We start from the raw sequence: 25,768 nt of genomic DNA, 5'->3' as shown, positions 1-25,768 counted from the left end.
GGCTGCAACCTCTCCCCGTCTGGACAGAGTGGCATGGGCTTGTCTCTGGCTGTGGTTGTCAGACTGTCCCAGTGGTATGAAGCCTGCTGCTTTATTGAGCAGACTAAACTGCTGAGGCTGGGCTTCTGCTGGCGCTTTGAGCTCTGCCAAAGCCAAATGGAATTACACAACACAGTTAACCCTTCAGGTTGTAGGATATTCTTGAAAAGCATGGATTCAAATGAAAATTCACTGGGTGGGTTAATACAGTAATCTTCTTTGACAAATGATTTAGTGTTGAATAATTAGTTAATGTATACAGTAGTACAGAAGTTCTTTCAATTGTGGGGCATATGTAAATGAGTTCTTTGGACTTTTCAGAAATATGATGTCTTTATTTCTACATCTTTTACCTGGGGTTTCCCTCAAGTTTTCTCTTACATAAGTTGAAGTCTTTGCTCCAGTGGAGGAATCGCTCTCCTCTGCCCTGCAGTGGTCAAAGCAGGTTACTGCTTCTCAGGGGATCAACAACACGTACAGTAGGCTGCTATGAAGCTGGGGACTCTCTGCAGGCATTCTCACCATAGCTGTGTACATTTCCCATGGGTATAATAGGCAAAGACATACACACATGTGTCATTAACTAAATGTTATTTTCCCTTTTTTTGTTTATCAACTCTCTGAGGACATATTATCGTGCTCTCTCAATAACACTTTGTAATTGCCTTATGCACCCTTTCTATGCACTAAAAAGACTGTTCATTGTGAGTCAGACCCAGGGTACATTTCAAGAGTGTAAACAGGATGCCAGTGGCAGTAATGTTATATTGTTATTACAGTCTTCTGGGTAGTAAAATGAAATCAACATGCTGCAGGAATATTTTACATTTCCTTTTTGTTTATTCAAAAACCTTTACAATGTGATTCTGAAAGACATTGTGGTGAAATTGTTTGGATGAATTAAGTGTTTTTATTGCTTTAATTAGTCCATTCCGCATTACTCTGTATCACAGCAACATTCTCACAAACTTCCAACTTTAAAAATGAAATGAAACCTCAAAAACAGCAATAATCACATTACCATTGTCTCACTTTGACAAACTAGGCGTTACACCATCTGCAGATATTTCATTGTCACTTCAGGTCTACCAATTGTTCATGCATCACAAAATGAATTAAAAATAAATAAAACTTAAAAAGGCTTGCCAATGTTTATAGCAGAAACCAATGTTTTTCCAAACTACTAAACACTATTGTCACACTGTTGCTTTTCTAATGTATGATAACATACTTATAGGTTTAGGAGACAATGGGATACTTATTAATGTATACACAAGACACATATCTTAACTTCTCACATTCAAAAGTCAAATGGAATGGTGAACAAAAAATAGCAACAGTGATTCTCCAAAATCAACAGCAGCAATATTTTCACTTGAAGTCATTCACATACACTTAAAATACTGCATATCTTGATCCATTCATACTGTGCTTTTGGGTACTTTACTTGTCTGTTTAACAGTATCAACCCCTTTAGAAGAAAAAGCTAACAGTCTTTGCTCTCACCAGTCAGACATCTCCATAAAGTCATCCAGTTCACTGATGCTTATTATATCACGGGGCTGACTTTGTGAGTGGGCTGAGTTATCATTTTCACAAACCGGGCTTCCTGCAAGCTGGCTGTTTGTGTCAAACTCTGGGAAGGATTCATATGGGCCATGTGTGTTGTAAACTGTGTTATATGTTTTGTCTTTATCATTAACTGTGTCCATGTATGGAGTCTTCTCTGGGCTGTAGCAATGCCCGTCACAGTTCTGTCCCATCTCAGGGGCTGTGTGTCCATAGCTGTGGCTCTGCCTGACAGACTGCTGGTTCTGGTGGACGGTCACAGGGGCCGATAAACTGTGGGAGCGCACAGAGTTGATAGATGGAGCTTGGTAGTCTTTGGGATAACCATGGTTGCCTTGATAAACCCCAAAAGGCTTGCCAGCTGGAGAGACCTGGGACTGTTGTTGAACCTTGACCTGCATGTGTGGTTGGAGCTGAGGTTGTGTGTACGTCTGCTGGGGCGGGGCTCGGGAGGTGCTTTGGCCAGACTCGCGCACATTCAGCTGGACATACTTTCCCGTCTCTGGGTCGAAGAAAGTCTTAGTTTTAACTTGAACCGGCACATCAACCACAAAATACTGACCAGAGCCGAGGTCTTGCAGCACCTTACGCTGGGTCATTGGGTAGGAATGGGGGTAGCTTGACTCTACATGGTACTGTGTCACTGGAGCTGGAGCTGGGTGTTTGGCATGATGGAGAGTGGGAGAAGAAGAAACATGAGCAACTGTCTTAAGAGCAGAAGTGTGGGAAGCACAGCCAGCAGCATTAGGCGGGGCAACAGAGATGGAAACGGGGGCAGTGGCATGAGGTGATGCAACTGCGAGGGAGATAGGACCAGTGGCATGGGGGGAAGCATAGCTGTGAGAAGATTGGTGCTGAGAGTGTAAATAAGCCAAGCCAGACCCCGCTGCTGGAGCATGAGCGAGGGAGACAGGTGAGGAAAAATGAGGGGAAGCCACAGCTCGGCGGATGTTGGAGCATACCTCAATGGAGGAAGGAATATTGGCGTCTTCTTGAAGAGACTTCTCAACTCCAACAGGGCTGTCTGCTACCGTTTTAGAGATATCCTTCTTTATTCTACGAGTTGTCAACCTTTTTGCTCTTCGCAAGGCTTTCTCACTCTTTGGAGGAACAGTTGGAGGCTTGCCCATAGAACGGGACATATCACTGCTGTAGCTACAGGCCGATTCTGGTCTCTCGTAGTCATACAGGCCTCGTAGGTCTGCAAGGTCTGCTGCACTGGTGGCACAACTCTCGCCATCCTCGGACATGTTGCTGATGACGGAGCGAGAGTCGTCTTCATCGAGAACAATGCTCCTCCTTGAGTACGGTCTGTGCTGGGAGAGATGGGCTGAGTAATCTTGAGATGAATATGGATACGTGGAGGATTCTTTGATAGCAGCAAGTCTGTTTAAACCTGTGTCAGGAGTACCAGCGCTGCGTCTCATTATCTCCTGCTCTTCATCTCCTCTCTCCAGGGGTGATCCTACCCGGAAATCCTCTCCAAAGCTTTTATGGAGGCGTGGTTTGACCGACTTGGTGAGGGAGGAACCTCTGAAAGTGTTGTCTTTCACCCTGAACATTGAGGGCTTGACTCCCAGAGCAGGAGAGGAGCTGTTTGAGCGGGGCAAAGATAGTGCTGGAGATGCAGCTGCATGTGGCCTATAAGACCTCGTGTAGCATCCTGAGTCCTCGGCTGACCCAAGCCCGGAGGGATTCTGTCTTTGTTGAGAAGCTGAAGGGGAGCACAGCTGTCTTTCTCTGGGTTTCTCTGAATCTGTTGAGGTGATGGCATAGTACTGGAGGGAATCCATCTTTGGTGTTGCTCTTTTCTGCTCCTCCATCTGAGTGGCTCTCTCCGTTTCTCTGTGATCAGTAAACGTGTGATGTTTCTCTTCCCTCCTCTGAGCCCTGATCTCCTCTTCTCTTTGAGTTTGCATCCGTTCTCTTGCCACTCTCTCCCCCTCCTCTTTTATTTCTGCTTGGCTTTCCTCAATGAGTCTGGTCATCTCCTCTTTGGCTCTCCGTTCTTCTCTTTTTTTTATAAGTGCTTTTTCAACAGCTCTCTTCTTGTCCTCCTCTCTCTGAGTTCTCATCCATTCTTCCCTTTTCTGCCTCTCTCTCCTCTGCTCTTCAATCTTCTGATCTGCTTTCTCTTTCATCTGTGTGATTCTTTCCTCCTCCGCATTTCGAGCAGCTTCCTTCTCCTCAATCTGTTTGGCTCTCCTCTGCTGCTCCTCTTGAACAGCTTTCTCCTCTTGCTGTCTCCTCCTTTTCTCCTCATTTTCTTTGAGCAACTCTTCCTCCTTTCTTAATGTTGCTCTTCTCTCCTCCTCAACCTTTGTTCTCCTCTTCTCCTCAATTTCTTTTATTCTCCGTTCTTCTTCTATTTGTTTTGCTCTGGTCGCCTCTTTTTCTTGAGATGCTTTTTCTTCTTCTGCTCTTCTTTCTGCTGCTCTCTGTTTTTCCCGCCTCTCCTTGATTTTAGCAGCAATGGCCTCCCGTTCCCTTATTCTCCTCTCCTCTTCTCTCTGAGCAGCTCTCCTCTCTTCTTGAGCCAGAGAAGCTCTATTTTCCTCTATCATTTGTTTAACTCTCATTTCTTCTGCTCTTTTCTCCTCCTCAATCCTAGAAGCTTCTTTTTCCTCAAACTGTTTTGCTCTACTACGCTGTTGTGCCTCGATTTCCTCATGCCGAGTTGCAAGCATTTTTTGTCTCCTTTTATCTTCCCCAATGTTAGCCAGTGCATTTTCAATCTTCCCATCTTTTCTTGGAGTTGCTGTGGTGTCTTCTACACTGTACCCTTCTCCCACAACGTGTTCAGGTGGATTGGAGCTATCCATTGTCTTGAGGTGTTGTGATGCAGAATTGCTTCGTAGCCTGTTGACTGAGGTTGTCGATAGCGACGGAGGATTATTTGGCTGATGAATGCTTTGTTCTTCTTGACAAACTATTTGGTTATCAGTTCCAGCCACTTGTTTTTCACTTCTCTGGTTCGAAAGATAATTTGTTGGTGACTTGCTTGCTTCTTTGAGTTGTTGTGCTTGTTTTGAATCCAATATACCTTTATTGGCTTTGGCAGCCATTTGCATTTTGTCTTGTCTTTCTTTGTCGCCCAACTTGAACATCCCCGTCCTTTGGTGTTCTTTCTCTGTAATTGGAAATACTACAGGTTTGGGCTCTTTGTTCAACTTGGAGTTGACCTCCGTCTTTTTTGGCACGCTTTTCTGTTTCACAGGGAGGACTTGTGGGTCAGCAGTGAACACCGGACGTCTGCTATGGCGAGTCTGTATTATTGGAAATAATCCCTCCTTTTTGTTAGGCGGGAATTCCTGAATTGGGTTTGCTTCATCTTCTGAAACAATAACTTTTAACCTGGCATAGTCTGCAAGTGCTGATATCTCAGGTATTGTGGATACCCTTTGTTTTGGCTTTGGTTTAACTTGAGGTTTTTCCTTATCTGTATCCTCATATGTTGGGTGGGTATTTCTTGACCTCTGCCTTTCCCTTGCTGATAAACTGGGCTGCTTCACTGTTTGATGTGTTCTGATGTGAACAGCTTGACTGGCTTCTGTCTTCTCATTTGTATTACTCTGTTTCTCTGTGGGATCATCACTCTGTTTCGAAGCCAGGTTATCTTCTGTTTTCCCATTTTTCCTTTTCACATTATCATCTTGAACTTTTGCTGAACTTGTTTCCACTGTTTTCCTTTCACTTTGATCAACCACATGTTTTTCTTCATTGCATGATTTATTGCTGATAGCTGCCTTGTTTGGTAGTAATCCTGGAAGTTCCTTTTCTTTTGAAACCGCATCTGACGTAACTTCAACATTTGTACAGTTTTGTGTGTCATCATTAGTGTCTGATACCCCTTGTACTTGGAAGTAGTCTCCCACCATTGGTTGTTTCTTTAAATCGTCCACTGTTTCTCTCATATTGACTCTTTGAGGCTGTCCTTTTTCAGCCTGAGTGTTCTCAATGGTTGTGTTTATGCTGTTTTCTTGATTGCTGATTTTCAGTGAATCAGAAAGCCTTTTAACACTGGACAACACACTTTGTACTGTCCATTTTTCTTCCAAACTGTCTTGTGCCTGCTTCTCACTGTTTGCTGGAGCAAGGACTTTGCTTCTGTCTTCAGTGTTTAAAGTGTTTACTTTTTCTCCAAGACTGGATTGTCCATCTTGTTTAAACTCATCCGGTGCAAGTACATCAGAGGGGATAGTGGTGACACTATGTTTTCCCACCATTTTCAGATTGATCTTGTCAGTTATTGCGGGCACAACTCTGATGGCAGTGCTGCCTATATTCACATTATCATCATCTTGGTTATTTTTTTCCATGTGTTTCTCTTCATACTGATGTTTTGGAGACACATGGGTGTTTTCATTCTCAGTTAAATTAATTGAGGGACTGATTTTGATGAATGGCTTTGGTGGTGTAGAGTCACACATGTTTTCTTCCACTAGGGGTGCACTGTTGCCATCTATGTTTCTGCTTTTGGATGGATTTCTGACAGTTGACATTTCTTCTTTTGCTGACGGCTGGATGTCATGTTTTATCAGAGTTTCAGTATCAGCACCATTTGTGTTCTCTATCACTTTGGGCTTGGAGTTGTTGTTGGTATGTGTTGTTGGACGATCGTTTTGTTCGGTACTAATCTTTACTTTATCTTTTCTCCTGCTTTTTGCTGAGTTTTCTCTTGCCGTTTCTTTTGTTTGATCTTTAATTTTATTTGCCATTATGTCCTGTTTGTAGAGAAGGGGTTGCGATTCCGCCAACACTTTATTTTTAGCAAGTTCAGTGACTGTGGAGGGTGCACCTTTTTCAACCAGGGATTTTACAATTATAGTAGAACTCTCCTGCTGGAGATTAGTATTTTTCTCTGTGACAGTCTCAGACACATTTTTCATTCTAGCTTCTAGGGTTGAAGTTTCTTGCCTGTTTTCGTGATGATTATTCATACCAACATTAGTTTGATCTTCCTTCTTTGTAGAATGAGTGTTCCGTACAACTTCAACCTTTGGCTTTACCATGCTAAATTCCATTGAAGATGTATTTCCTTTACTTACTTCCAGACCCAAGCTGGAATTACATTTATCTAGCTCTGAATTATTGCAATCTTTACGATTAATTTGTTCTAGAGTGCTCATATTACTCTGACCTTTGTCCATAGATTGCTTTCTTTCTCGCACACTAACCATTATTCCTGTGATCTTCAAGCTCTCATCAGTTACTAGGGTCTCGTTCTGACCAAAGACAATATTTAGTGAATGTGCTGAGTCCTCATGTACAGCTTCATGTTTAATTTCCGTCTCTTCTGTCGTCATAGGTTTTGAGCTTTCAGATTCAACCGCAGCTATAGCTATTGATGGCTCCTCTTTCTTCTTGTTGAGATGTTCAGTTTTTACATCAACATTGTCTTTTAGTCCCTCTTTCTGCCTTGAGCTTTTTCCTTGATCTGCGTCCTGCTTTTCTTGCTTGTTTTTGGGTGTCTGCTCCTTACTTTGTATTGGTGACTTAATTCCAGTTTGATTCTCGTTCTTTTGATTTTCAACCAATCCCTCATTTGCGCTCATGTTATAACTTCTATCTTTTGTCTTTTTTGATGTTTTGGCCCCATTGTCATTGCTCTTAATTAGTTCTTCATGGCACAATAACTTACTGGAGATTGCGGCAGAGTTAAGTGGGATTGAAGCAGAGCTTGGAGGTGAAAAAGATTTGACTGGATCCATCTGTATTTGCTTTAGGGTGTAATTACTGGACATTTCATGTTTTTTAGACATTTCCTGTGCTGGTGGCCTCTGTCGTATAATCATACTCTGACTACCTGATAACTGCCTGGCAGGATTGTTGGACATAAACCCTTCTCTTACTGCAAACCCCTTTTCCTTGATGGCTGAAATTTCTTTTTCAGCATGGGCTTTTATCCTTGAGGTCAGAATCTCCTGTTTGGTCTGTGCTCTCTCTTTGCTGGACAATGCTCTGGGAGGGGTGAAGTGCAAACCTTTATCTGAACCTTCATTTCGCTCGAAGGGGAACAGTTTAGGCGGATGAGAATCTCTTTGTTCTGAAATATCAGTGTGTTTCAGAGGGTCAGATTTCTTCGACTTTTCAAGACTGTCATCCTTAACTTTATCAGTAACATTGTCAGTAATTGCTGTTTCATCTTCATTGAAAGGTAAATAATTATCACCAGATAATTTGAATTCCTTTGATGACTCACTATAAACATACTGACTATCTGTCAACTCCTTAGGTTTCAAGCTGCCTGCTTCATCCTCATTCTGTGTGTTATCTGTTGCAACTCTGCTTGTAGGACTAGATTTATTTTTTGTTTCAACTTCATCAAGAGATACAACTGGTATTTCATCAACGTCATTTGAAGAAACATTTCCTGCTGCCAACACGTTGTTGCTGGTTGGTGAAGTTGTATCAATAAAACCATATTTCGCTCGAAGACGCACATATTCATTAACCCCACTATTAACTTGATCTAAATATTGCTTGCTTAAAACTGAGTCATCCCTCTGTTGATGCATTTGTGTTGACTGCTCTTGATCTGCATTTGTATTGATATTTATCTTTAAACAATCATCTGTCTTACTCCCATTTTCTTTTGTTAGAACTGTATTTCTGACTTTCTCCTTTTGCGCTCCTCTCATTTTCTCTTTTATTTTAGCCAATTCAGCTTTAGCTTTAGCCAAGTCTGTCTTAACTATCTCAACTCTATCCGGCTCTCTTTCGACCTGCTGTGTCACTGGCGACCTTTCATGCATATTATCTTCTTTAGCTAGCTCAACTTTGGTTAGTTCTAACTCTGCCTTTGTGTCTTTGGCTTTACTTATCTGAGTTGAAGGTTGCTCGGCAAATTCTCCACTAGCATTTATTGAAACCTTCAAAACTGTCTCTTGTTTTACATCTTCAACTTGAACGTGATTTATTAGGAAATTTTCCATTTTAACTACCTTAGTGTTATTTTGGTCGAATTGAACTTGTTTCTCTTGTGTCTGCTGTAGTTTAGCTTGATCTGCTTTAGCTTGTTGCTCTTGTATTTGCATGATTTCAGCTTGTTTTGCTTTATCTTTTTGCCCTTCTATCTGCTTTAATTTAGCTTGTTCTTCTTTAGCTTGTCGCTCCCGTAACTGCTCTTTAGCTTGTTCTGTTTTAGCTTGTTCTGTTTTAGCTTGTTCTGCTTTAGCTTGTTGCTCTTTTATCTGCTCTAGCTTAGCTTGTTCTGCTTTAGCTTGTTCCTCTTTTATCTGCTCTAGTTGAGCTTGTTCTGCTTTAGCTTGTTCCTCTTTTATCTGCTCTAGCTTAGCTTGTTGCTCTTTTATCTGCTCTAGCTTAGCTTGTTCTGCTTTAGCTTGTTGCTCTTGTATCTGCTCTAGCTGAGCTTGTTCTGCTTTAGCTTGTTCCTCTTGTATCTGCTCTAGCTGAGCTTGTTCTGCTTTAGCTTGTTGCTCTTTTATCTGCTCTAGCTGAGCTTGTTCTGCTTTAGCTTGTTCTGCTTTAGCTTGTTGCTCTTTTATCTGCTCTAGCTTAGCTTGTTCTGCTTTAGCTTGTTGCTCTTTTATCTGTGCTAGCTTAGCTTGTTCTGCTTTAGCTTGTTGCTCTTTTATCTGTGCTAGCTTAGCTTGTTCTGCTTTAGCTTGTTCCTCTTGTATCTGCTCTAGCTTAGCTTGTTGCTCTTTTATCTGCTCTAGCTTAGCTTGTTCTGCTTTAGCTTGTTCTGCTTTAGCTTGTTGCTCTTTTATCTGCTCTAGCTGAGCTTGTTCTGTTTTAGCTTGTTGCTCTTTTATCTGCTCTAGCTGAGCTTGTTCTGCTTTAGCTTGTTGCTCTTTTATCTGCTCTAGCTTAGCTTGTTCTGCTTTAGCTTGTTGCTGTTGTATCTGCTCTAGCTTAGCTTGTTCTGCTTTAGCTTGTTGCTCTTTTATCTGCTCTAGCTTAGCTTGTTCTGCTTTAGCTTGTTGCTCTTTTATCTGCTCTAGCTTAGCTTGTTCTGCTTTAGCTTGTTGCTCTTTTATCTGCTCTAGCTTAGCTTGTTCTGCTTTAGCTTGTTGCTGTTGTATCTGCTCTAGCTTAGCTTGTTCTGCTTTAGCTTGTTGCTCTTTTATCTGCTCTAGCTTAGCTTGTTCTGCTTTAGCTTGTTGCTGTTGTATCTGCTCTAGCTTAGCTTGTTCTGCTTTAGCTTGTTGCTGTTGTATCTGCTCTAGCTTAGCTTGTTCTGCTTTAGCTTGTTGCTCTTTTATCTGCTCTAGCTTTGCTTGTTCTGCTTTAGCTTGTTGCTCTTTTATCTGCTCTAGCTTAGCTTGTTCTGCTTTAGCTTGTTGCTCTTTTATCTGCTCTAGCTTAGCTTGTTCTGCTTTAGCTTGTTGCTCTTTTATCTGCTCTAGCTTAGCTTGTTCTGCTTTAGCTTCTTGCTGTTGTATCTGCTCTAGCTTAGCTTGTTCTGCTTTAGCTTGTTGCTCTTTTATCTGCTCTAGCTTTGCTTGTTCTGCTTTAGCTTGTTGCTCTTTTATCTGCTCTAGCTTAGCTTGTTCTGCTTTAGTTTGTTGCTCTTTTATCTGCTCTAGCTTAGCTTGTTCTGCTTTAGCTTGTTGCTGTCGTATCTGCTCTAGCTTAGCTTGTTCTGCTTTAGCTTGTTGCTCTTTTATCTGCTCTAGCTTAGCTTGTTCTGCTTTAGCTTGTTGCTGTTGTATCTGCTCTAGCTTAGCTTGTTCTGCTTTAGCTTGTTGCTGTTGCATCTGCTCTAGTTTAGCTTGTTCTGCTTTAGCTTGTTGCTGTTGTAATTGCTCTAGCTTAGCTTGTTCTGCTTTAGCTTGTTGCTGTTGTAATTGCTCTAGCTTAGCTATTTGAGCTTTAGCTGATTGCTTCTGTATCTGCTCCAGTTTAGCTTTTTCTGCTTTTATACGCTCTGCTTCAGCCTGTTCAGCTTTAACTCTTTCTGTTCTGATTTGTTCTGCCTCCATTCTCCCTTTTTCAAATTGATCTGCTTTTGCCTTTTCTTCCGCAATTTGCTCTGCTTCAATCTTTCCTCTTCTGGCCTGTTCAGCTCTAGCCTGCTCTTCCTTTGCCAGTTCAGCATTTATGTGTTCTTCTTTTAGCCTCTCTGCTTCAGCTTGTTTGACTTTGACCTGGTCATTTTTCTGTAATTTGGTTTGCTCTGACTTTGTCTGTTCATCTCTGGCACACTCTAGATTTTGTCTCGACTTTTCTTCTATTTGCTCCTCTGTTTTCATATGTTTTGTTTTAACCCGCTTGTGCTCTGTTAGCTCTGCTTTGGCCTGTTCTGCTTTGCCTTTCTCCAAACCAATCTGCCCTGCTAAAATTAACCTAGCTGACTCCCCATTGGGCTTATCCAGTTGAGCCCAGTGTTGTGCCTTTGCCAGCTCTGCTTGGTTGTGTTGTGCTTTGATATCCTCTGCTCTGATCTGTTCAGGCCTCATCTCAATACAATGTCTATCTTTCACCTGGTTAGCCATTGTGGGGGCAAATGCATTGCCAGGGTTAGATAATGAAAATGTCTGCCTATTCGGTTCCAACTGTGGTTTAGTTTCTATTGGCTGCTGACTTTGCAATTCATACACCTTTAGATTTGGCATATATTGTTTCCTCTGAGCTGTTTCTTGCATGAGGGTACTGATGTCTTTATTGAAATTCAACGTGTGTTGGTTTTTATATTGTTGATCAGCATATCTGTCATTATTCTGTGTCAAATAATCATCTTTCAGTTCATTTCCATCATTGTGTCCATAATACATTTGAAGTGCATATTTGTCCTTAAAAGCTCCATGGTGTTGTCCATAATATGCTGGGTTTTCTATACTGTCATTACTCAATGGAGCATTTCGTTTCTCAAATTCTTTATTTATACTCTGCTGATTTTGTCTGTATTTGTCTCTTGGTGAATTGAGTTCGTCCTTTATTATGGCTGCTCTTTGGGAAGCCTGTGCATGTTGGTCTTTTTCCATTAAAGCAGTTATCTCTTGTTTCCATGGAGAGATTGCTTTCAGATTGTCTGTGTCTTGGCTGTTTGTCATTATCCACTTATCATGTGAGGACACATTACTGTCATCATATTGTTTGTCTTTGAGCTGCTGATATCTATCCACTTTTGTGAATTCCCTTTCCACTGTTTGATTTAAATGTTGCTCAGCATTTGCCTTACTTATTACGTTTTCTCTGTGTTGAAAGTTGTCAGCATTTACCCGTGGTGTTTCTGTAGCTGTATAGGATTGTTTAAACTTGTATACATCACCTCCCGGAGATTCTACATTATCTATCCCGCCTTCCTTATAGGGAGTAAACGACAATTCTTCATAGAGATTCTGTCCATTAGCAGGAAGATTTTGAGCATAATTTTCAGGTTTAAGGTCAGTGAAGCCTGAGTGTTGAACCATCTCACTTTGCATCTGAGCTGTTTGGGAATTACTTGTGATTTGGCCTATATGTTCAGGTTGAGAATTTTGTTTTGAAAGCATCAATCCAGAGCTATGATAGAGGTTTGCATATTGATCTGAGGCAGCATTAGTCTTGGTGGATTCCTCTACCTGGAGAAATTGAATGTCTGGATCTGGAAAATCAGGGATGTCTATCACAGTGTCCCTTAGCTCCTGGGTAGAGGGCTGTATGTTTTTCTCAAATGTCTCCAAGCCTTTGAATTTGGTAGGACTGTAGGTGCTTTTGACTCTTTTCCTATTATCTTTGAGATTGAAGAGTAGGCTGCTGGCTCTGGATCTGTAGCTGGACATCCTAATATCAGGAGTGGCTCCTCTGCTTTCTGCTCGCACTGGAGCATGCTCCACAGGTTGAGGAGAAACTGCATCCTGTCCGACCTCTGATGTCTCTGCTTCTTGATGTGCATAAACTAAAGGCGTGAGCAGATGGCTGATGTTGAAGGGGGTCGTCCTTGTGGTACCACTGGTAACATTTGGTGCCATTGATTCTGCATTGTTGATTATTGAATTGTCATTGCTACAAAGCCCTCCCGGTTGATTTGTTGTCATCATTTTTATTTTCTGTTGAAGGGCTTTGACTGAGCTTATGGTGTCCTGGACACGTCGAGACATCTCACTGGAAGGTGACGCAGTTGATGGCCTTTGTGGTGGAAGCTTGTTAGTTCCTAGGCTCTGTGTACGCTTTCTGTGGGGGTAATGACCAGTCAACTCCGACTCACAGCGTTTCTCCACAGCAGGAGCTTTCTGCATCATTGTAGATGTTGAAGTGGATCGTTGATGAGTGGGAGGAACAACAGGTGCCAAGTTATTCCTCTGGTCTCTGATAACCCTCTCACCAAACTGATAAGGACCCTGTGGTTGGGCCTCCAGTGAAAGCTCCTTGTACATCGGTGTCTCATACCATTTAGGAAACTCCGAACTGTGCATAAACCCTGAGACTCCTCCTTGTGAGAAGGGAAACCTGTTATAGTCCCTCCATACCTTGAAGGGACTAAACTCACTGTGTATGAAGAAGTTAGAGTTACAGTTGACCTGAGCGGACATACTGTGATTACTATGGGAAGAGCTCATAAAAGAGGATGCCGAATTCATGTCAGACACTGCTGCCACTTTAGAGGAGTACAAGTTAGTGTCTTGGGAGGCAAATGTGTCATATGAAGGGAACTGACCACTATTAACGTTTTGCTGGTAAGGAGTAGAAAACTCTGTAAGTTCCCTTTGGATACTCATCAGAGCCGATTTATCCCAGCTTGTCTCATCATTCCACTCTCTGGGTTTACTATCCGCCACTGCTCCATCCCTTTGTCCCTCAGAGTTAAAAGCTCTGATCAGAGAGGATACTCTTGAACGGCTTCTGCGTTGCTGTGAATTCAACTCTGTGGCTCCATTGCTGAGAAGAGACGACTGTTCTTGCCCCAGAGTTTCCCGCTGTTGAGAGGTTTCCACAAAGGCTTGCTGGAATGAGGCAGAAACCCTCCCCTTTGTCTTCTCTCCATAAACCTCCCACTGTGGATCTTTCTGGATCTCGGCCCCATACATTCCTCCATGGATCATGTCCTGTCCATACTGCTGCATCCTGAGGGTGAAGCTCTCATTTGAAGTACTTTTAAGGTTCTCCCTCTCTCTGTCGTCTCTGTTCTGGCCACTCTCGTTAAATGCCAGCTGTCTGTCTCTCTGGACGCAGGGAGAAGATGAACAGAGGTCCGAGTCATTATAAACAGCCTCATCTCCAATGCAGAGACTCCTAAATGCTCGATCTGTCAAATTGCTGACCTCACGGTCAGTCTCATCCAGAAGGGACCCACCGTTGGAGGTATCACTGTAACCTCCATCGCTGTGCTTTCGATGCCCGCCACTTTTTCGGCCTGAGCGGTGCTTCTCAACTGAGGTCATGATGCAGGTTTGCAAGCAAGGATCTCTGTCTTCCGTTGTTCATTCATTCATGCAAACACCGACCTTGAAATGATTCACTCCGCCTGCTGCTTGAGCTACAGGACTCTAAGTTTGGGACCTCTTTGTCAGGGTTTTTATGTTGGACAGCTGGTAGCTCCTAAGTCATTGTGCCTTTTAGATGGCCTCTGTCCAAAAAAATCCTGGAATTTGTTCTTTTCCTAGAGGAGAAAATGAAGGAGAATTAGCCTGGAGATGCACTCACATAACCTGTCATAGAAAGTGTTTTAAATTGTGTTTGCATGATGTGCGTGTGTAATGTATTTCAACCCGATCCAAAGCCTGGGTATACATGTTTTTTCTTAAGCGGGATCATTTTACAAGCTTTAACTTATTTGTTGGGGTGCTTATTTTATTATAGTTGACCCTGATAAGAAGCTTTCTCCCTTTGCATTAGGCAGCAATGTACTGTATGTGGCTCTCAAAACAGCCCTGTAAATCCTTCCACTCAATCACCATGACCTTTAGAGACATGTTGTGAATAAGACTACACTGTTGCTATGCACAGTGATGGCAACTTCACGCGAGTTATTTTGAGTAAGCAGGATGCGGCCGTACAAACTTCGATACAACACACACATATCTTTTTTTTGCTGGTGTTTTACCTTTAGAATAAAAAAGCTAGATATTGACATTGGTTTCATTGAAAGAGTCCTTCATTGAAAGAGTCCTGGTTATGACCAGTCAATTGAAGTCAAACCTCTTTGTTTTTTACCACAGAGCAGGTGTAAAGCAGATTGCATAGAATTGCTTATTATCATTACCAAAATATATAAATAAAAAAAAGTGTATAAATCGTAAAACAATTAGCAGAGTTAATAGGTTAGTGGTTATTTCTGCCCAACATTTTTTTTCATGAATATCTGTTTTTTCCTATATCCATAATATAAAACAAACAAGGCCGTGCATATGAAGGTTGTGACATATTTCTATCTGTTGATGCAATGGCTTTTCTTAGCTTTGTTACTCTCACACAACATTACCAATAAGCTGGCTACTACATTGCTTGTGGATGGCCTTCAAACTAAAATGTAATGTAAGTGTTTATAATGCAAAACATACTTAGCAAAAAAAGCCTCATGGTTAAGTATAACAGAATATTTCTATCTTCCAGCTTGGGACCATCTTATATCCCTCTAACTGCAGACGTCCCTTGTTGTGCGGTGCTTTTAAAATAAAAATGTTCACACATTAAGGTGCAACAAGGTAACGTCATGGGTATGTTCTGTGTAAAGTTACTGCAGCTGTCAGGCAGCTTTCACCTTGCTCAGAATATCCAGGAGTTCATTAATATCTTCTGAACTGGACTCCATCCATCTCGAAAGCATCTACAGAACCGCTACACACTGCACTGCTGTACTGCCCGGCCAAGTCACTATCAAACAAAACTGGTGCAGAAATGAAAGGAAGTTTAAAAATATCATGCACCATCTTTCTCCTAAAGCAGAAAATTAACAGCAACTAAGGTAAGGGCAGGTATTTTGACTCTTATCATCTTCCTTCAATTCATTGTAAGCACTTAACAAAACAATTAGCACACAGAATCACTCAACCATTAGAGAGTAGCACTAAAAAATAATGCGCAATTATGATAACTGCCCTTAATTTAATCAGTTTTTGCAACAAAAATGTAATGTCAAACTGTCAGGTAATTTCTGGTAATTGTGACAGGTTTATTTTTGTCCAGTGACGGGCCTCTAACTCTAAAACCTGACACCGAAGGGACTTTGGCCCAAATGGAAAGCAGCAGACCTTTCAAATCTGAGATTAGAAAGGAGGTGACTAAATGTCTATAAATGTCAGTCAGTCAATACCTTTTTTACCGAATATATACATATTGTCGATTAAGCCAGATAATTCTGCATACGTTTTCATGTATTTATTTGCAGGAAAATGCCCGCTCTTAAACCTGAATTCACTGAAAATAAATGCATGGTATATCAAGTATATACCTAGGCTTTTTAAACGTTTTTAACGTGTTCCTCCTTGACCATGACAACACTTTCAAATGGGCTTTGTCTTACCTTCCAGTTATATAATCCATAATTTGGGTTTATTGTAGACTCCTAAGAATGCTTCCAGAAAAGCCTTTGCTTGTCTGTCCTCTGATCCTTTCTGTCTCTTTCTATTGACAACAATCCAAAGCAAAAACCTCTATGTACTCCACAGTCCGGTCTTTTAGCATCTGACCAGAGGCCAGCAGCGGGCCCCGGGCCTGGAGACCAGACAGAAATAGAGGAGTAGTCCCAGAGAGAGAGTCCACCATGGGGGGACAGAATGACGGCTTGAGCTTGCATGCAGGTCTGTGAGATCCTTTGGTGTCGAGTGTCGACGGATGAAACAAACAGCCTCTCAACTATTTATAAATCTGGACAGCTAACTCACGTCTAGGAGCTGGAGCTAACTGTCACAAAGTAGGAAAGTGTTACAACTGACCTAAGAGGTTGTGTGGTCCAAACCAGGAGAAAAACCGCATTTCCTAAAGGTGTGTTATTATTGTGGGTGGGTGTAGTTTGGGTGCCCCTCTGGGAGATATAAATAACTTATTTGCCCCACACTAGAGTTTCACCCTCTTCCATGAACGGAATTAACATGTACTATAAGGAGTGTCAACAAGTGGCTCCTGGAAACCATAGACCTGAATGCAGCCCCCTATAGACTGTAAGACCAAATAACCAAAGAATACTTTTTAAATGAATTTCCTTTTTAAAGAGGTTTTATTTAATGACACGTATATGAGGGCCTCATTTCAACATTAATTTGAACACACGCTTATTAAGGTACTTAAAGTTTGGATGTGTAATCTCCCTGACTACAGCCGCCTCACTCACCCTCCAGCTGAAGAGGCCATAAGGGGAGGAACTGTACCTCCCCCTTCCCCCTCCCCCACCTCCCTCCCCTCCTTCAGGCCGCTGCTATAATAGGAGATTGCTGTAGCAGATAGTTTCCTGGGATTCTTGGCGGGTGCAGGGCCAGCCTGGTGGGATGATGGACACACACACATGGGCCTTAATGGAGTCACACTCCTCCATGTAAACGCACGCGCACACACACACACACACACACACACACACACACACACACACACACACACACACACACACACACACACACACACACACACACACACACACACACACACACACACACACACACACACACACACACACACACACACACACACACACACACACACACACACACACACACACACACACACACACACAGATGGTTTTGCATACTAAATTTTGAGAAAAGGCTGAGGTAATCCCTTTTTAACTAATCTCTTTCCTCCCCTCTAAACAACCTCCACCAACTCATCCACCATATTCTCTCCACGTTGGCATCTTTGTCAATCAGTAACATCCATGTCTACATTTCCTTCATGTTGATGAGATAATCAGCCTAACAGATATGAAACATCCTTATTCAGATTTGCTACTTGCTGCATGCTGTATTGTTTTGTTTTGCTACATACTGATGGGCCTTCAATACTCAGCACTTGTTTTTGATTAGTAAAATTAAATGTACAAAAACGTCCCTCAGCAAATATTACTCAGTGTGTGTTAATCTAAAATGATCAATTTACCAACTGAAGTTTAAAATGAAGGCTGGTGTAGTGTCTGGACAAGTTTCCTGCTCCCTAAGTCCCTCTAGTGGACAAACTGAGAACAGGTGTTCAATTCCTATACAGACTGTACTGACATTTATTTGGTATATACATATATCCAGTCTTTGCACAGTGCAACTCTCCAACTTTGTTCGAAAATATTTGTAATGTGAAGCCAGAGAGGACTGTAAGCATTGATCAGAATCGCTGAGGATGCTCTTCCCCATGCTGAGTAAGGAGGAGCGGATTGTGGTTATGTGGCAGACAGGCACATTACTAGCTGCATTAAGATATGCTTTGTTTGTATTATCTCCGTTCAGACCTGAGCTTAATTGATTCTAATTGATTGGGTTATTGATCAGGTCTGCTACAGGAATGAAAAGCAGAGATGTTTCTGGAGTAGGCTGTTTTTGGCCCTTCAGCTGTATGCACTTTAAGTTTTATTTTGGAATCCTTGAAAAGTGAAGATGTAGGTGTTGCACCCAATGTCAAGCAAAATAATGTGCCATTCTTTCTTAAAAAATACTGTCGCTTTCTGTGCGCTTTTTATTGTCTGGGGAAGGATGCATGTGCACAACGTCTCCCTGTTTCAGGACATATCTCCCCTCATCCTTGCAAAATATTTCATTACTGCAACAAAAGAAGCCCATTAACTGCACTGTAAGAACAGAGTTCAACTGCTGTCCCCCATATTCACCATGTTTGTCTGCTTTTCTGGCCGCTCTCCAGCTAATTTGATATAACAATGCTCCACAAAACCGCCTCGGGACTTTTTTTAGGTGACAGAAAATTATCAATGATGCCACATGCACAGCTGAATGTCAACACCAACTTGACTTGTTTATGAAATATTAAAGCAGTGAATTATGGGCCCCATGCAGAACTTAATGATGATCGGAATCATTATAACTTCAGCATCCTTTGTTTTGGCTAATGATTAAATTCCACAACTACTGTATTCAATTGTGGAGGGATTGAATGTGTTTTACTCGTCTTTTGAATGAGTTGGCTGGATTCCTTCTTCAATATTGTTTTTTTTTTGTAAAAAGAGCTCATTTATATAAGGATATTGTGTTATCATTAGCTGCCATGTCAGGGGGCTTAACATATTTTCTCTGGTGCTTTCTTAAGGCTAAATCATTATATTAGGACATGATGTTGTTGCTAATATTATTTGTGGCATGGGTAGATACAACACAGCACCTGCTATCTCATGTTATGCTACCAAATATAAAAAAAGGCTACAATAGGTTCTGATTTTGAATTCTTACTGCATTTGGACATTTCTGTCTCAACAGCAGAAATGTATTAGCAGTATTGTGTGTTTTTGTAGAAAAATATAGTCTCCCAGTAACATTAAAATCCCATCAAATCTTAAAAAGTGTAATTGTCGCAAGAAGGTGACTCAGTCAGTGAAAGTGTCACTTTATTGAAGTATTTAAGGGTATTTACAACATGCACACATAACGTCGTAAAATAAAAAAGAGGATGTTAGTGCTCTGTGTACAACCTGGCACGACTTCTGACATTATCTCGCTCTTCTATGTCACCAGGGTGTCGCCTCATCAATTATTGAACCAGTACTTCATGGTAATACATAATTTCTTATCAATTATTCATGATAATGTGTGTGTAGTTTACTTAATTGTGTTATTGACTATCAAAAGTAATTTCCTGAAAATCCTCAAGGACGCAAATTGAATCAGCCCAACTGCTGCTTGTGTGATCTGCGGTTAAGTATTTGCAATGTGATCAGCTGATTCTTAAGTCAATAATCAATGTAGTCAGGAGAAATATTTAGGAACAATCAAATGTATTTCCTGTGAAAAATTCAGTTTGGAGAGGCGTGGTGTAATGTTTTTAAAAATGCAAATGCAACACTGATAAATAGCATATTTCATGTTAAATTGGGTGTATAAAAAAAATGCTCAGAGAGGGAGGAAGAGAAAGAGGGTGAGCGTTCCTAAAAGTAAATAAATAATAAGAGTCACGATTGCTCTCCTCTCCCAGCTTTAAGGGAAACTGATAAATAATGTATCGGAACAGATGGCTGGAGCGAGAGGCAACAGGAGAGGAACATGAGCGACTACATCTTTAATTGTTTTAAAGAACATGTCACAACAGGACGGGTGTGCTCCCTGTCTGCTGGCGCTACAGATGTGCTAACTGAGCGCTCCGTCACTGCATCTGCCTGCCTGGGGTTCACACATGGACATACTGTATTCTGGCACATGTACACATTTACACTAAAAAGTGGCTGAATAATAAAGTGCACTTTCACTTTAAAATCAAAAGAATAAGAGATTGTTTGAGCCCATAAATGACCTGATGGCATAAACATTATATTGCCAAAATTCTCCAAAAGGTCCTCCCCTGTCCTGCCATCAGCTACTTACAGTTTACATGCATCAACATTCACAATGTAAGCATCTGTCCTCTTCATGAAAAGAAGAGGATCTGTATTAGGATTACTTGAATTCACATTATCAAACAGGTTCTGTTTCACACATGTATCTATCTTAGTCCAGCAAATGGAGTCCAAGAGTGTGTGAAGACAGATAGATCCAAAACCACATTGTGCTTCTGTGGGGTTAACAAGGCCCCAAATATTCAGCATTTCTCACAAACAATAATAATTTACTGTCAAATAAATATTTTAATGTTGCATCCATACATTGTGATATCAGTAAAGTCTCCCAGATAGTTTCTGGAGTCGGTCAGTAGTTGTGCTTCGTTGCTCATAGGAACGTAGTAATAACAGGCACGGCCACACAGATTTAGAGTATCAGTTCATCCACGTTAATGTTCAGTGCTTCACTTTTTTTCCAGTGGTTCCTTGGAGCAGTGAGGGTGTTTGTCCGGACTGCTGCCCAGGGACAGGACCTTGGTGGCCGGGCTAGGACTGGAGCTGTCCCCCCCTCTCCCCAGAGCGACGGGCACCTCGATGGGGGGACCCACTGTGGGCCTCGCCAGCCCAGCTGAGCCCATGCCGACTCCAGACAGGACCCCCATGCCGGCCCCGGGCCCCCCGTTCGCCGCACTGAGCAAGTTGGCAGACTGCAGCACAGCCTCCGAGTGCTCGCGGGCCTTCATTCGCAGGGCGGCTACACTGGCTGTGCGGTTTCCCTGACAACCGTAGGGTGGCAGGAAGGACAAGCCCATGGGGTCAGAGACACAGCAGGAGCATAAGCCATTACCTGAAAAACAACCAAAGTGGGACTTGTGGTGAGACTCCTGGAAACCAGATTTTCCTCATCACATCTTAATTATCACCATTGAAAGATTAATGAGAATCATATTTACCTTTCAGTGTGGCGACCTGTGAGAGGGCCTGGGCGTAGGTGGCAGAGTTCAGGAGTGTGCCTGGTATACAAGATGGGAAGAACGGACCACTTGGACCCACTGTCCTGTTCATACTGGGAAAAAAAGGCATACTATTTTAAATTATCTTGTGAAGAAATAAAATTGACAAATTATTCTATTAATACATTTCTAGGATTTTTTTGCAACTATTTTATAACTTTTATCTTACTACAACATGCACGGCAGAGCCACCTTACTCTGCTTTGGTTGTTTCCTTATCAAATTAGTGGGCCAGTTTAATTTGCAGAAATTAAGTAGATGGTTGTTAGTGTTTCGTGGTTTTAGTTTTTGAAGGAAAGGATATTGCCTCTTATTTATTTCCATCATTCAAATTAACTTGCCTGCAAATTTGGGACATAAGAAGCTTTCTGCCACTAGTATGATACTGTTTTACAACAGCTACAAGAATGATATATCTGTATTGTCTCACCTCTGCTGCATCTCCAGCGGGTCTTTCTGCTTTCTGCCGTGGTCCACAGGGGACTGAGAGTTGATGTGAGATGGAGGAGTGCCGTCACTCATCTGCTCTTTTCCTCCTTCAGGGTCTGCGCTCCCTCGCTCTGTCTTCCTCCACTTTGCTCTGCGGTTCTGAAACCAAACCTGCATTACAAAAAGAAAGACAATTAAATTAAATCACCAATTAAAACTGGAAATTGGCTGCTATTCCTGACATATTAGCATCCATTTAGTTTATTTATTGAAGGCAGCTTTATACTCATGGCCAATTGATTCTTATCAAATTCTTAATTTCTCTTGTAAAATATTTGGGCATATCACAGATAAACCAATGCAAACCTAAGCACACCAATTGTAAATGTTTTTCAGGATGGGTTTGAATGTGTCACACAAGCACTCTAATTTCCCACAGTATGCAACTTATCCCAAAACTTCCCATCCACACAGCTGAGAACATATAACCAACTTCTAGTATCTTAATCGAATGAAGGTCACTGCCTATAACAACATTTAATTGAGCAATTTTTCATTATCATATTTTAATGACTTCCCACTGACAGTTGTGCTGCCCGAGAGAGAGGCAGCTATGATGAAGTCGTTTATTTCCCTATTTAGTGATTGTTTGACAACATCAGATTCGATTAGGACTTGGTTCTAGCAGGCATTAATCATGATGTGTGAATGGAGGTTGGCGTCGGTGTGCATGTACTCTGCATCCCTCCTATTGTACCAGAGGTACAAATGATGTCAACAGCCAAACAAAACATATGCATTCATTCGGCATAAAGAATGGACAACATGTTGGTGGCAGGACAACAATACAACCAATGGACTTATCTCACCCCTGCACCTTCCAGCTAGAAGTCGCGCCCCCCCCACACACACACCCGTCTCTGAATGGGCTATAATTGCTCCATTAATCTCAATTTGCAGCGTGCTCTTAATGCGGGGGAGGCCCATTGACACTTTACAAAAAGGGGGGCAATAGCACTACAACAGAAAGGAAATTTATTTTCTAATAATAATGTAAGTTTAATATCCCTGCATACTGCGGTGGATTCATGTTCAGATTTAATAATAGGAATGTGGTAATCGGATTAGGAGGGGAATAATTTGTTTACAATCCCTAATTTACAGCGCTGGATTCCATTATCAACCCCGACATTGGGTTTAAGCGATAGTAAAATGACCCTGGGGAACAAAAGGCAAACTATTATATTTCCCACAATTAGATCTGTGCGCACAACAAAACCCAAAAGCAAATCTGGAATGCGGGAAATTACATACGGACACATAACTTAATTACATCTGGCCAAGTTTATAACCGCGCATATGTGCAGGGCAGGACCGGAATATAAATTGACACATTTAAAGGTGTGTGTGTTTGTGTTTTAAAGTGTGTGTGACAGAGAAAGAGAGAGATTTGAAGGCTGCAGGCTTTGCCCTCTTTTTTACAGCGTTTATCGTTTTCTGTCTGCGTAACTGGAAAAGGATCTGCATGGATGATGTATTTCTACCTTTGAGACGCGGACAAATTAGCGAGGAACATTATCGCTGGTTAATTATGAATGACCGATTAATCAAGCTAATCTAATATTCACCATTATGTTGATGTTATTAAAGTGCATCGCCGGAATGACAGAGTGGCTTAATTTACCCTCTCTTGCATGGTCAAACGTGCCCAGGACACATCACGCTGCTGTTGCCTACCTGCACCCTGGCCTCGGTCAGGTTGATCTTCATGGCCAGCTCCTCCCGGGTGAACACGTCCGGGTAGTGAGTCTGTGAGAACACGGCCTCCAAAGCCTCCAACTGCACAAACACAAAATACCATGGTAAATATTACTTTGAAGACGTTTTCTTTTTTAAACTGATGCATTTGTAGTTTTCTTTTTCCCCCTTATTTTTCTTTAATGTTATAATCAGCAGCAGATAGATGCTTGTAAAAATGAAATCGCTTTTTGGATGAAAGAGGTAATTATATTAAAATAGGACTAAATATTGGATTTATATCATATTGACTGCATGCAAAGAAAGGGCCATTTACACTTATGACCACGTATGCCCTTCCTAAGGACAACATATTGGCTATAGTGATTTCCTCAATTAGAATTTTGTATCAATAATAAATGTGAATCAGTGTTATTCATTTCTTTAAAGTTGATCTTGCATTGACACATTATAAAAGTCTTATTTTAGTTTATATAATACATCTCTGCAAAGGTCCTTCATTTTTGTAAACTTTGCCAAGTGTTTTATTATTTGTCTACTTTTACTTTTAATCATAGTGCTGCATGCTAGTTTGGCTCTTAGTAAAGTTCCATCTATTTCTTAAGGATATTTTCGTGGTGGAAAATTGTTACCTGTTGCAAAGTGAAAGTAGTTCTGTTTCTGCGCTGTTTTCTACGCAAAAATCCATCATCAAAATCAGCCGGGGCGTGGTTACCAAAGCTGCTTGAATTCACTGTAAAAAGAAACAAAAGTGTATTCGAGAGAGTTCAGCCAATACAATTAGTATGACGATTGCACCTTTCTTTTAAAATAATTCAGTCAGTCTGTTAACAAGAGAACTTGGATTATATACCCCAAAAATGAACTGTATAAAAAATAAATACAGGCTAAATAATACTTGGCCTAAGCAGACCAGATCTTTGGCACATTTTGTATTTCCATTAGTTGCATGAAACATTGATGTTGGGTGTCTGAGGGGAACCATGACGGACTAAGAGCCATGACACCTAACATCTGTGCCCGGGACACAACGCCCCCTCTGCCCCGGGGCCAAACCACCAGCGCTTTCACCAAAACAGCCTGCAGATTGACATAGCAGAGGGAAAATCTGACTAAATCCTTGATATTCTCATTTGAAATTGTGGTAAATAGAAAAATATTAAGCAGCCAACCCTTTCAAGTTTACGTTAGGGAGATGAAAAATACTGTTTGTGCTATTAGGTCGATCAATCTAGAAATCTTTGAAATTACCAATTTATAAAAAATCAGTTTTATGTAAAAAATATGATTAATTAAAGAAGATCATAACAATACAAACATTAACTCTCGGTCCTCTCCAACAATAACAACACGCATAATTACGCAGCCTGAACATCACAAACTTTCCCAACACGCATCGATAGAGACACTTGAAATAACTCGCAGCTGTATGAAATAAACTAAGGTCGCTGTAAAAACGCAATAGAGTCAACTCACATGTATTGGTGCGACAGCACTCTCCGTCCAGCTGTGGCGGACAGTGAAAGTAGAACATCCTGGCGCGTCTCCGAACGGCAAAACTAAACCTGGAACAGAGACAAAAGTTTCAGCCAAAAGCGTCGGATCTCCTTCAGCCGCTAATGTGCAACACAGATCTGTGCTGGAAAAATCGGACACATTAAGTCGTCCTTAAAAAAGAGGTGGAGATTTGGGAAGATTCAAAGTTGGTGTGAGATGAGCATCTATACCTGCAGAGAGGATGCTGATGTGAGTGAGTTCCAGCTCTGGAGAGAAGTGGCTGCTGCACCTCCACTGACTCAGACTGGGAGTGTCCACATCTCTCTCTCCCTCTCCCTCCCCCTCTCTCTCCCCCTCTCTCTATCTCTCTCTCTCTATCTCTCTCTCTCTATCTCTCTCTCTCTCTCACACACACACACACACACACACACACACACACACACACACACACACACACACACACACACACACACACACACACACACACACACACACACACACACACACACACACACACACACACACACACACACACACACACACACACACACACACACACACACACACACACACACACACACACACACACACACACACACACACACACACACACACATCTCTCTCGCTCTGGGAGTGTCCAGATGTCTCACTGTATAACTGTCTACAGAGTGTTAAGGCTTTCAGCTAGTGTCGCAGAATCTCACGCCTAATTGGTCCTAATCGGATTATCAGGGCTTTGTCTCTCTCACCCCAACCCCTGGTGTGTGCGTGTATGTGTGTGTGCATACGTGTGTCAGAGAAATATAGAAAGGGAGAGGGAGTTATACCCAGGGTGGCAAACGGCAGCTCTGCTATTGTGCCAACAAAATTCATCACAAGTGATTGTTATTCCAGAGTCAAGCATATTCCCTAACCATAAACATGCACACATACGCGCTGCACTTTTTATTTGGTTCTTTCATATATTAAAAAAAGGAGGATGACTGCTTTTGGGTTTTAGATTGACTGTCGGGTGGGTTAATTGCTCGTCAGGGTGTGTTAGGGGGTCCACTTTACAAGGGTTTGCGCATGTAGAACACTCACAAGGCCACATTTTTGATTTTGTTCACAGCAAGGG

The 25,768-nt window shown here is 41.7% G+C and overlaps 3 protein-coding genes and 1 long non-coding RNA gene across 5 annotated transcripts; 1 reads left to right on the top strand and 3 right to left on the bottom strand.

Moving 5' to 3' along the window:
• Positions 1–857: 857 nt before the first annotated feature.
• Positions 858–8,727, bottom strand: LOC117459415 (calponin homology domain-containing protein DDB_G0272472-like). Of its 2 annotated transcripts, XM_071205573.1 has the most exons (2): positions 2,571–8,727; positions 2,150–2,263 (listed from the first exon to the last, which is right to left on the bottom strand). In XM_071205573.1, exons 1-2 carry the CDS (start codon positions 8,643–8,645, stop codon positions 2,249–2,251), a joined length of 6,090 nt encoding a protein of 2,029 aa, XP_071061674.1. In that variant the 5' UTR covers positions 8,646–8,727; the 3' UTR covers positions 2,150–2,248. The 2 variants fall into 2 exon arrangements, with proteins under 2 accessions (XP_033956086.2, XP_071061674.1); XM_034100195.2 differs by having other exon boundaries at positions 858–8,727.
• Positions 8,690–15,460, bottom strand: LOC139435268 (trichohyalin-like). Its single transcript, XM_071205709.1, has 3 exons — positions 15,257–15,460; positions 8,862–14,155; positions 8,690–8,746 (listed from the first exon to the last, which is right to left on the bottom strand). The coding sequence occupies exons 2-3, from the start codon at positions 13,935–13,937 to the stop codon at positions 8,690–8,692; spliced, it is 5,133 nt and encodes a 1,710-aa protein (XP_071061810.1). The 5' UTR covers positions 13,938–14,155; positions 15,257–15,460.
• A 4,271-nt stretch (positions 15,461–19,731) lies between these two features.
• drgx (dorsal root ganglia homeobox) lies at positions 19,732–24,926 on the bottom strand. Its single transcript, XM_034100305.2, has 7 exons — positions 24,882–24,926; positions 24,631–24,719; positions 23,787–23,887; positions 23,134–23,235; positions 21,398–21,567; positions 20,908–21,020; positions 19,732–20,801 (listed from the first exon to the last, which is right to left on the bottom strand). Exons 2-7 carry the CDS (start codon positions 24,686–24,688, stop codon positions 20,419–20,421), a joined length of 927 nt encoding a protein of 308 aa, XP_033956196.1. The 5' UTR covers positions 24,689–24,719; positions 24,882–24,926; the 3' UTR covers positions 19,732–20,418.
• LOC117459501 (uncharacterized) lies at positions 20,738–21,089 on the top strand. The gene is made up of 2 exons (XR_004553526.2): positions 20,738–20,829; positions 20,915–21,089. It is a non-coding gene; the product is annotated as an uncharacterized lncRNA (long non-coding RNA).
• Positions 24,927–25,768: the final 842 nt, after the last annotated feature.

Source organism: Pseudochaenichthys georgianus, chromosome 15, assembly GCF_902827115.2.
Source record: "Pseudochaenichthys georgianus chromosome 15, fPseGeo1.2, whole genome shotgun sequence".
NCBI classification, from domain to species: Eukaryota; Metazoa; Chordata; class Actinopteri; order Perciformes; family Channichthyidae; genus Pseudochaenichthys; species Pseudochaenichthys georgianus.
This window is presented reverse-complemented; position numbering and strand designations above follow the sequence as displayed.

Excerpts from the sequence above, each read along its gene's own strand:
- LOC117459415 (XM_034100195.2), bottom strand. The coding sequence starts at position 8,645 with ATGCAAATACAAGAGCAACAAGCTAAAGCAGATCAAGCTAAACTACAG.
- LOC139435268 (XM_071205709.1), bottom strand. The coding sequence starts at position 13,937 with ATGACCTCAGTTGAGAAGCACCGCTCAGGCCGAAAAAGTGGCGGGCAT. Across the intron at positions 8,747-8,861 it reads AACAAGCTAAAGCAGAACAA|AACAAGCTAAAGAGCAGTTA; the intron begins GCTCAACTAGAG and ends AAGCTAAAACAG.
- drgx (XM_034100305.2), bottom strand. The coding sequence starts at position 24,688 with ATGTTCTACTTTCACTGTCCGCCACAGCTGGACGGAGAGTGCTGTCGC. Across the intron at positions 23,888-24,630 it reads GTGCTGTCGCACCAATACAT|TGAATTCAAGCAGCTTTGGT; the intron begins GTGAGTTGACTC and ends TTCTTTTTACAG. Across the intron at positions 23,236-23,786 it reads CTACTTTCACTTTGCAACAG|TTGGAGGCTTTGGAGGCCGT; the intron begins GTAACAATTTTC and ends GTGTTTGTGCAG.